The sequence below is a fragment of the Lytechinus pictus genome, chromosome 17 (genome assembly GCF_037042905.1).
Source record: "Lytechinus pictus isolate F3 Inbred chromosome 17, Lp3.0, whole genome shotgun sequence".
In the NCBI taxonomy this organism is placed as follows: Eukaryota; Metazoa; Echinodermata; class Echinoidea; order Temnopleuroida; family Toxopneustidae; genus Lytechinus; species Lytechinus pictus.
This window is the reverse complement of record NC_087261.1, coordinates 762,100-773,798: the sequence shown is the minus strand read 5'-3', so window position 1 is coordinate 773,798 and position 11,699 is coordinate 762,100. Positions and strand designations below refer to the sequence as shown.

Below are 11,699 nucleotides of genomic sequence, written 5' to 3'. Positions count from 1 at the left end.
TTGTTATCGTTCTTGTTTGTATTATTTAGTTATGTTAAATGGTACCTAATCAATACACTAACCTGTGTTTGTAAGTTATCAATCTGAGCTTGCATTTCTCTCATTTGCGCTTGCATCTCAGCAACCTGCGTCTCTAGTGACACTGTCCGTTCCGATGTGGCGCCCTCTATAGTCCTCACAGCATCTATCTCTATTTCTACAAACTTTGGTCGTCTGCTAGGATCCTTGGGTATAGCTTTCTCTGCTCTGACGGTCTGAGGTACTGCTGGTTGACTGTAGGTAGGAACTGATCGACGAGATCGGCTGAAGGTACCGGCAAGAGCAGCACCTGAGAAAAGACACAAAATATAATGTGTAAAACATTGGTATAACAGTACTATCTAATGATGGTATAGAGCAAAATAGTCACCAAAGTGATCAAATATCATCCTATTTTTTATATGCTTGTAAGCTTCCCCAAAAAATAGAAGTACTATTCTATAATAATAAAATACAGATGATAACAACAATAACAATAATAGTACTATTTTTACTACTACCACCACCTTTACTACTACTAGAAGTTCTTCTACTACTATTTTGACTACTTCTACTAATACTAATAATATATTACTTATATAGCATATGATACTCATAATCTACAGAATTCTGAAATGTAAAAAATGCTTAAGAAATAAGTAAAATATTATAGATCTTAAATTTCATTACATGATAAAGCAAGAATATTCACCACGCCAAGTGCTAAAATACTATCCAAGTTCTGTTAGTAAGTTCCTACAAAGTAAGAAATATTGAACAGTTGTATAAAAGTATTATATACCTCCTATTATGATTCTAATCATTGATTGGTCACGTCATGTGACATGGTGCAGTTCTGTCTATCATATCAAACCATTAGACACTTACCTTCTGAGCATTCAGCCCATAGCCTAAGGTCCATTGATGGTATACTGCTACATTTCTTATATCCCGTTGGGTAGTCTGCTAAAAGGAAGACATCTTGGTTGACTCGGTCTATGGAATCTCCGTTGTCACAAATCACTCTAGCTAGTGATATCTGTTTTATCTGCGTCAGCTGCTCCGGGGAGAATACACCTGGATTCTGGTACCAGAACCTGTAAGGTAAGAGATAATGGTGGTTGAGAGGGTTTGACATTTGCTCCAGAGACAGATTTGAGGTTGACCAGAAACCCTTGGAAGGCATTTTGTCAACATTTGTCTTTCTTGGTTTTGATTAGAAGAGAAGCACAAATGTCATACAGTTAACATGGAAGCAGTCTTGTATACATACTAGGTCAGATAATACATCCCGAGGTTAGAAAAGTGTAAAGAATATGATTTGGGTCATTTTGTACCAGCAAAGTCAAATTAGGTTTCAGAGATGGAGGAGTCAATCTAAATTTTGCTTCCAACACCCCATCCCCAGTAGTTGTTTTAGATACCTTTTTTACACAAATAAGACAAAAGTGTATTGGTTATTTGAAGAAATATGATTGAATGTTCTTGAACAACTCTTATTTGGACCTTGCTCTCTTATTCAAAAGTTTTTCAAATGATTTTTCAAATGAAGAGTGATGTATAGACTTACCTATCTCCTTCCCTGAGCCGATGAAACTGTCTAGCAAGCAAACAAGTAAACGTTGGTCCCAGAAGACCACCCTCTATCGCATTCTCAGAAAGACCTCCAACAAACAAATCAATGTTTCCAGGATGACCATAGAGTTCTTCCAATCTCCTCCTAACATCAGGGTTTCTAATCTCAGAGCTAATATCATCAAAGGTTGCAGCAGCAGACATGTTGCATAGCACACGCCAGTCGTTGTATCCAGGGAGTGCGTGATCACGACCACGCTGGATGTTTATAGCGGCGAGGTCCAAAGCAATTTCATGCACCATCTCAAAGAGATGTTCCGTGAGTTCTGTATTGACCATCTCGTCTGGACTCGGTGCCTTCATGGCCGACCCGAAGAGGCCCCTCAAGACTGGATCGATCCCGCCTTGATCAACGATGCGGTATGGAGAGAAGAAGGCTCTATGTAGGGGGAGGTTGCCATGGGAGATTGGCTGGAAAGTGGAATTGAGACGCTTTACGATTGGCTGGACGAGGCTGTGACCGAAGCGGAAGGCAGCAGTTGCAAAGGCATTGACGATAGAGGCATCTGTGTTCGGATTGTAACCCTCGTATTTCCCCATCATTTCCATTCCTTTTGGTCCAAGGACTTTGGGTAGCCAGCTTGTGTATGTTATATGCTGCATGGCCGCTCCTATGATCTTTCGTGTTTCATGAAAAACAGTTTCCCCATTCCAGTGGGTGTTGACTTCACGAAGCTTTTGAGCGATACGGTTATGTTCCCTCATCCAAACCGTATGCAGCGAAAGCAAACCTAATTGTTCGTTTGCTCTGAAATCACCCGCCAGGAAGCATGGAATTGGACTCTCGTCTTCATCGCGATCACAATCGATTGGGGTATCGCGATTGTAGGGTAGCAGGAAACGACCAGATCCAACTTGAAGTCCTACTTTCAGCCTGCCATACTCATTATTCAAATCTCTGAGTTTATCTGTTATTTCTTTAGTACTGCCATAAACATTAGAAGCATCAATATATGAAGTAATTTGATTGATTTGTTCTCGAGGCATGATCCTATTGAAAAACACTGAAGTACTTCCACTACCACACACAGCACTGGATCGGGTGAACTCTATACACTGCGTACGATGGATACGTCTGTCGCCCTCTGGAACCTGAATCGGGAAACAAGGAACCTGGTTTTCACACGTATCCTTGCATTCTACACCATCACTAAACCGAGCTCGACTCAAACTCGTCACTGTGAAATCCATATCATGATCCAAGAACTGTCCCCACTGCATCAGCATATGTGTGTAATGCTTGTGTGAAGTTATTTCGGCAGCAGAGACAACCCGAGATGACACCCTCCTTGCGCTTGGCTTCGTAAATCCATTATACCGATGGGTTGTATTCCAACCGACGGGCGTGTTGAACCCATTTTCATAAATTGGTTTTAGCAGTCGTTTGAAAGGTGTGAGCGATGCACCCCATTCTGGATGCTGGAGATTGTTACATGTTCCATCGTAGGTACGGTATTTCTTATGGAAACAGACATCGGAACAGTTGACAATTTTTGTGTGGGCAGTACACTGTGAGAGGTTAGAGATGAGATTGAGGAATCGTGGAGATACCAGATCATTGTAGGTGAACTCTGTAGAAAAGAAAAACAACAAAATATGAGATAAAAATAAATAACCTTGTACTGTGTGACAAAACTGGTATACATTTGAGATGTGTATTGATATATTGATTATTCACATATGGAATGTTTGGCGCTAAGCTCAACAGGTGAAGATGGCGCTTGCAGTATTCACCATGCCGACATTGTGTGTCATTTTACCTACTTTAACCAATTTTAGTGTACAAGCCCATTCTTATAATTTGAGATCGAGTCCTTAAAATCATATTCAATTTATTCTGGAAATATTTACAAGATAAGCGAGTGGATCAAATTGAGTCATTGGATGTCTATCCCTTGAATTCTGATTTATAGTCTTAATACAGTAAAATAAAGGGAGTGATAAGTTCTTACTGAAATTTACAAATCAACATACTGCTAATCATCCGATACAAAAAGGCAAATAAATTCACAACAATGTATTAGCTATTGAAACTTTACCACAAAAACCAACAACAAAAAATATTTGCAAATGAGCATTTGTAAATTGCAACTGACCAGTTGGCCATTGCAATTGACCATGGGTCCTAATCTACTTTAACTCCACAGAATGACAGAAAATGTTCCTTAACAGTTTTTATTTCCTGGATTCCACTCACCTATTCCAGTAAGATTGACTTGCATCCCAGCTTCTATATGATTATGAATTAACTCTAGGGATCCACTCACCTATTCCAGTAAGATTGACTTGCATCCCAGCTTCGATATGATTGTGAATTAACTCCAATGTTCTCTCAAACACCTCAGCTGCTCTTGCTATACTCATTGCCTCGATGGACGGAAATCGGAACAAGGTCAAAAGGTCATGGGGCGTACGAGGTTTCTTTCCGTCCAGCAGGTTGCGATTGGTCTCATTGATGGCCGCGTCGATGTTACGGATTGCTTCAGCGATGGCGGAGTTGACGTAGCTGTCGCCCTCGCGTGATGTACCAATGGTGACTGCAATGGATAGAGGAGAAAGGTTCAAGTAGAATTTGAATGATGATGCGTAATGACCCTATAGATTAAAACAAAAACAAACCATCTACAATTTCTGGTTTGCTACTCTACACAACACCGTATTATACATAATATTACACTACAGGGTCTAGCAGCTGCAGCAGATTTTTCTTTTATTTGAAATGAGTTGTTGAACAATAGCCTTATCAACCTAAGAACCTTTCTCAAGAAATGATTGCATTTCTTTCTCAAGGAATTAATGCATTCAGTTGAAGATGTCGTTGGGTCTTGAAGAAAATGAGTTCAAAATCTCACTTGGGAAAGAGACAAACTGTTTAGAAAAATAAAATTTTGACCAGTGAAATACTTTTTGGTCATCTTACCATTAACAGTAAGCTCCATGTCTGTAGATGCATAGCCAATGGTATTCCTAGCAGCACACTCATAACGTCCCTCATCATCAACACCTACATCATGGATAGCCAGATGACCCGCCTCACTGATAGAGAACTTAGCACTCTCTGTGATCTGAACCCCATCCTTGGTCCATGTGATTAGGGGTTCTGGATCCCCGGAGGCGGAGCATGGAAGGCGAATTGTTGCCCCAGCAACCACTGTCAAGTCACTTGGTGATTGGGTGAAGACTGGTGGCACTGGAAGATTAATATTCATGAGATATGGACTGTGAATTTGATATTCATGCGATATGGACTGTAAAATGAATATTCATGAGATATCGACTGCACAGTCAATACTACTGAGATATGGAATGTAAGATTAATATTTATGGAAATAGAGTGCAAGATGAATATTCATGAGATATGGACAATAAGAACAGTTGAATTGAATTCAAATGTCTTCTATTAAAAAGAAGGAATCGCTAAATTGAGAATCACATATTTTTGTTGTTTGGCTGCATAAAGCTTAAGTTAAAGAAATGTCCATGCAGCATATTATAGAAATTTACTACATATTTTTTGCATTAAAAAATGAAAACCATTCACATTCTGGTTTGAATGACATTAATATCAAACTCTTCACTCCCATTGTATTTAATACTGCATGTATGTACAACCAAAAAGGCCTTAAAGAATAACAAACATTTCTAGTTTGAAGATAAAATCATTCTCTGTTGAGACATTCATAACCCTCAATATCTCTTCTTTATGGTTCAACGTTATTCTCTTGTTTGAAGACAGAGCGAAAACACCCTTGGTTATCTCTACATAACCATCATCTTCCTTGTTGAACCTCAATCTTAATTTCCTATTTCTTCACTCCATATTTCAACCTACACCTCCATCAAGATCTTATCTCATCGCTTGTCTATCAGGAGACTAGGCTCAATTAAAGACATTATTAGTTTTTTCCCTCTTCCCTTCAAAGGGCTGTCGCTTGTTCAGGGAAAGCAGGAAAGCATGTTAAAGCGACGACTGTCAATCATCCGCCTTAATTGGCTAAATTTACAGACAATTGATAAGATAGTTGTCACAACTATATACCTGTAATCAGTATTTTATGCAATTGTGCAAGATTTTGCACAAGTGCATAAAATACTGAAAAAAGGGTGTTTCAATAAAATACATTGAGCACAAAAGTTTGTGAACCCCACCCAAAAAATGCACTCCGTCATGCCAAGTGTTGAACGCAGACAACACTACAATGTTCAGCAAGCCCAGACAAACATACTTATTAAATGTAATATTATATCACCTGACTTCACATTAAATATCTAAATAAAAAATGGCAGAACTTAAACACTTTAAAGTTCACTTTCTGGTGGAGTTCACTAACTTTTGAGCACCACTGTATGCCAGCCAACTTAAAAAAAGACCTTCCACAAATGATTAGTGTTCATATGACAATAATAATCTGGAATTACCATGGACTTAAAAATTCATGATGAAGTGGAGTAAAAAAAGGGGGAAAAACAGGGATCCGACATTCAAAAAGTTTTATTTGCCAATTTCAATGATGCAAGATTATTTTGTGTGTTTTATTGAAGTGCATAAACATCCGAGTACTGTAATCATTTATTTGTTGTAACGCAAGGAATGATATGAAATGATCTCCTAGATCTATTTATATATGGGGATCTACGGTTGTTTGATGCACAAGCGTCCTCTGATTACGATAAAGATAATGTTCTTGAACTGTTTATAAACTTCCATTAACTGTAATTGGGGGGAGGGGGGAGAAGAAAAGTAAAATTGTAGGAAAATTAGGGTTAGTCTGCAAATTCCTTAATTTTTGGGGAGCTCTCAAATTTGAATTTTAAAAAGGAGGCAGGTTTTACTAAGGTCGTTGGACCATTGGGTTACTGCAAACAATTTGTTTTTTTTGGGGGGGAGGGGCTTTAAGTAATCTATGAACCTACCTCTAGCTCTGATTTCAACCTGAGCCATACTCTGTCTCTGACCAGCTTTGTTGACAGCGATACATTCATAGTTACCCGCATCTTCTTGAGACACACGTACAATCCTCAGCGTCCCCGAGGCCAGGATGAGGAACTTCCTGTCGTCTGGAAGAGCGTTGGCTGCCAGGAAAACATACCCAGGTGACAAGGGAAAACATATCAGTCAAAACATTTCCAGTTTAACTTGTTCAAAAATAGATCATCTGTCAGTCGCAGGCTTGCAGTGTTGCAGGAATTGTGTGTCACATGTCATTATTGTATGGGAAAGGGGCTATAACACCACTTTGCTTTCAGTTCACATGTTTGGGATCGTAGAAATTTATTCAAATTTATTCAACCTAGCAACAAGAAATTTTGCTTCAATAAAATAATTAAATGGCATGAGTTCCATAATTTGGTCAAAAAATGTATTTGACTTTAACTTGTAATCATAAAGGACTTTGAAGACATAGGCTTAAAGTGTACATGTATACACATAAATTTTGTGGCAAGTACAAGTAATGTATCCACAACCTTTATTATTTCCACAGAGACCTACATTTAGATGAAATAAATATTATCCTACTACATTTCTGATTTTTCTAAATTTTCTGAAATCCTTTCATAAAGATAAAAACATGGCATCCATTTCTCATTCCTACTAGCTCTTTTAAAACATTTTCTATAAGAATCATTAGGCAAATAATTTATTATTCACAAAACACTTGGGTGGTCATTTAATTGCACTCTGTTCGAACTCACTTTGAGATTGGTTCTGCAAATGGCATTTATGTTTAATATTACCCAACTAGACAGAAAATCTGAACCTAGAGCAAGCGAAATGGAGCCATCAGACATAATCTATTTCTAGTCTGATATTAATAGCCCTAATCTTGATTGAGAGGTAGTCCCTACAGGCATACCACACCAAGATATCTTATATAGAGACAAAAGAACGATCTGAACTGGAGAGAGGATATGCCAAATTTAACTTGAAATACATAAATATCAAGACCAGATGATACACCCCTTCAAGGACACCATACATGGACAAAATCTTTGGAAAATTGAGCTTCCGAATTCTGTAATTTCATTAGATTTGAAAGGCTTCTCGGCGAAATGTTGCCACATGAATTTTGGTTGTCAATTAATGTACATCTACATGTATTTTAGTTTTGACTGAATAGTTATGTTTTCCTGCCTTTTTTCTGAACATGTACATGTAAATGATCCTCTAAAAATTCTTTTGAATCTTGTCATTTCAGAAGATTCTAAAGGCTTCTCGGGCAAAATGCTACCACTTAAATGTTGTCACTTAATGTACATCCGTTTAATTTTGGCTAAGTGAGAATGATATCATGCTTCTTTCTGAACATGGTTATGGGCGTGATCCACTGAAATTTGTTTCCTCATCTTGTTATTTCATTAGATTGGATATCCTTTTCAGCAAAGGTTAATGTTGTCATAATGTATATCAATTTTAGTTTTAATACATGTGGTTATGTATCATGCTTCTCTCATCTGAACATGAACATGGACATGATCCATTGGAATTTCCTTCCCAATCTTGTTATTTCATTAAATTGGATATCCTTTGCAACAAAAATGTTAAAACTTCATCTATTGCAAATGTGGTCAGAAGATACTTACAATCTTTCCTCCATTGAATGACAGGGAGAGGATAGCCCTGCGGACGACAATGAAGTTCTACTGTGCTGCCCTCTATTGCGGACTGAGGCTGTGGCGCAAGTTCAAAGGTCGGTGGCACTATATTAAAATGAAAATGAAAAGTGATATGACACAACTTTATGAAGTTATCAGCAAAGGTTTTTTCTTAAATGCAAAATATTATTTGAAAGAAAACAGATCAAGGATATGGCTAGTGAGGCATATAGAAATTTGTGACATATAGAAATAATGTATTAGGTATTAAGCATCAGCTGCAACATACCTTATTTTATTTCAAGGAAATTATCTGACCTGAAAAAAAAATCAGGTGCTATTCTCCCAATCTTAAGGGTGATTGCTCTAAAGTAGACTTATTCTATATCTATATATCTTTTCAGAGGTACTTTCACAATATCAGAAAATTTCTTGCTCCATTTGACAACACAAACTATAATGCTTGTGTCTTGTGATAAATCAATTTCAAACAGAGTATATTCTAACCTAGAACACTAAGTGTAGCAGTAGCTGAGAGAGTATCCAGACTATTGGTTGCATCACACCGGTAATCCCCCGCATCGGAGAAGCGAGTGTTTGAGATATGGAGGGAGCCAGTAGAGAGGATCCGGAATCGTTGATTCTCCACCACGTTGGCACCTTCTTTGGTCCATGAGATCCTTGGTAGTGGGTAGCCGTTAGCGGCGCAGTGGATCACCGCTGAAGTACCTTCACGGAACTCTACATCCTCGGGAACAAAGGTATATACAGGGGCTCCTAGAAACACAAGACATAAAGAATAAGAAGATACAGAGATGAAAATTTGTGATACCGTTAATCATGTGATGATATTAATATGCGTTTTATCATGTAATTTCTCTATTATTCATTTTCAACAGATATTGACAAATACATGTAGGTCATCTTTCCTAGCACTCCATCAAACAAGATTCCAGACTTTCAATACGCATTTTTGAAGTACAGTGTGTAGACACAATCTTATGTTTGTTTAAATTTCGTCATGAAATGGTGTTTAATGTTGTGGTATGTTTCATTATGTTATTTTATGCAGATTCATGTGACCTTTAATATGTTACATTAATACATTATGTTCATTATCTTTGAGAATAAAAGTGCTTGAGAAGTGTGAACCACCCCCTACATGTCTAAGTCAATCAACTCGACTGGAAATATCACCAAACCATCAGGTCTCGTCCTTCCATCAAGAACATCATCATCATCGCTAATCTATGCTGACACTAGGGTGAATTAATCACACTCATATTTATCATTCTCCTTAGAGGTACACAACTCTTTTAAGGTTTAAGTTCGGTTCCTAAAGTAATTAACCTTTAATATGCAGTTCTATAATCAAGCCAAAATGAACCAAAATTGTAAGGTTTCGCAACAATTTACATATTAATTTCAATTAAACGTTTGTTGTTAACAGATGGCACAACAAACAATGATGGAAATTGTACCAATCACTTGAAATGTGGGTAAGAGAGATTGGAAAAGTGTCTTGAAGAAGATGTCCCTCTATCATCACAGGGGGTGGGCTGACAAACACAGATGGTAATTTTTACATTTTTAAAAATTGGGGATGAAGACCCCCAACGGCCCAACCCAACCTCCCCCCCCCCCCCCATAGCTTCCTCTGCTCCCATCCAACAACCAATAAACTGAAGATTTCATAAAATCAGAGGTAAAATATTAAAAGTTTTGCTAACTTTCACAAAAGGTTTGGGCCTATACATGCAAATGATAGAGCCAACAATGTCATACTGATATCATATAACTGAACAACTTGATTTTTACTATGGTAGTTTAAAGATTTCCCAATTATCCTCGCACATCCTGCACTTAAAATTGATTGATCCTTAGTACAAGCTTTTCCCTGTTCAGTTGTCAAAAAAAAAAACTTATAGGAAATCAGATATATTACTACGAACGATTTGAGTATGTTGTTTGGCAAATGCAGGAGAGTTTTAGCTGAAGTTGTGATTTTTCAACTCAAAATTGCAAATGTGGTTCAGAGTGAAAAAGAGGAAATAACCATTTAGTTATCACTTATCACATTACACTTTAAAACACTTTTGGCAACCCCAATTGATGTCTGCAAAACATACCCCTAATCACCAATGATTATGTTCTCTGCCAATTGACATTAAAGAATAATGTAGTGTTATTTGCAATTTCACATTAAATTTGACAATTTTCAAAAGTTGTATTTAATTTATAGATCCATAATGCATGCATGACCATACATGCATACATATTTGATCTTGAGTGCAAGATACGAGTGAACCAGTTCAAAAGTCTCTCATTGTCATTATTGATTGTGATGACAAGTCGGGATTTAAAGGTCTTGCAGATTTTTACTTCAGAATTCTTAGGAAAAGAATCAATTGTTGAGTTTATAGCCAACCTGAATCACTCACCGACTCAAGCCAGCCTTCTCTCATCTATTCAAGCCTCTCACACTGCCTACTACTCCTACTGGTTTACAGTCCTTTTATACCCCTTTTCATAAACCTATCCTCCAATTAGCCGCCTGATAGTAATGCGGATAATTCAATAAAATTGCGTTCACAAACTCCGAAAATTATCCACATTATTTTTACGAGCGCCCGTCCTGAAAAAGGCGGATAATCGTCATGACAACTGGACACGCCCCCTCTGATGCGGTTGTGTTGGAAAAGCGTGACCTTGTGACCGTACCATGGCAATTATCCGCATTATTTGGAAATACGTTCATAAACTCAAAATCCTATCCCGATGCTGCTATTATGCGGATAATTGCAGCATCAAAATAATGCGGATAACTCTGGTCCTCCTCCGATTTTACGACCAAATTATGCTGCTATTAGCCGCATAATTGGGTTTATGAAAGGGGTATTAAGGACTACACTCATTCCGAAAGGAATACTTCCCAACCTCAACTTTCTCGCCTTTCCATTTCACTTGTATTTCACTTGTATTTCTATCCACTTTTCTTATCTCAGTCCTTCCAAGACTTTACACATGGTGTACCCTAAACCACTTCCGCAACCTGAATAAAGTTCTCTTATGCTTCTCACAGAAGCCAAAGAGTATTTTCTGTAAGAAATGTATCATTTCCACTGATTGAATCATAGGCTATGCCATGAAGTAAGTAACCCTGGCCAGTACATACTCTACAACATCAAGAGATTTTCTGCTCGTTAAATACACTGATTCTGAACTCTGGTTTGTTTCAAACTTAGGATTAAGTTGTGGTTTAACTTTGTGTTGTGACATAAATATCTAACAATTACAGGTTTAATCTAACAGCACATTTGACTCCAATCATTCAACACTACCTTGCAATAATCAATAAAACAGTTTTCTTCATGAGGAAAGTGCACATTAAACATAAAAGGCATAAAATGTAAACAAAATATTGCCATTTTTGGCTTCCCATTGCAAATAAT

General features: G+C 37.6%; 1 protein-coding gene across 2 annotated transcripts in view; it reads right to left on the bottom strand.

Annotated features, from left to right (window-relative positions):
* Positions 1-11,699, bottom strand: part of LOC129280743 (peroxidasin homolog) — a 121,240-nt gene that overhangs the window by 5,963 nt on the left and 103,578 nt on the right. For both annotated transcript variants that reach the window (XM_064112688.1, XM_054916751.2), the window contains 8 exons: positions 8,755-9,024; positions 8,236-8,352; positions 6,568-6,726; positions 4,574-4,843; positions 3,921-4,190; positions 1,589-3,224; positions 907-1,115; positions 63-328 (listed from right to left, as the gene is read on the bottom strand). In XM_064112688.1, the coding sequence (XP_063968758.1) occupies positions 63-328; positions 907-1,115; positions 1,589-3,224; positions 3,921-4,190; positions 4,574-4,843; positions 6,568-6,726; positions 8,236-8,352; positions 8,755-9,024 (3,197 nt within the window). The remainder of the gene's footprint in view (positions 1-62; positions 329-906; positions 1,116-1,588; positions 3,225-3,920; positions 4,191-4,573; positions 4,844-6,567; positions 6,727-8,235; positions 8,353-8,754; positions 9,025-11,699) is intronic.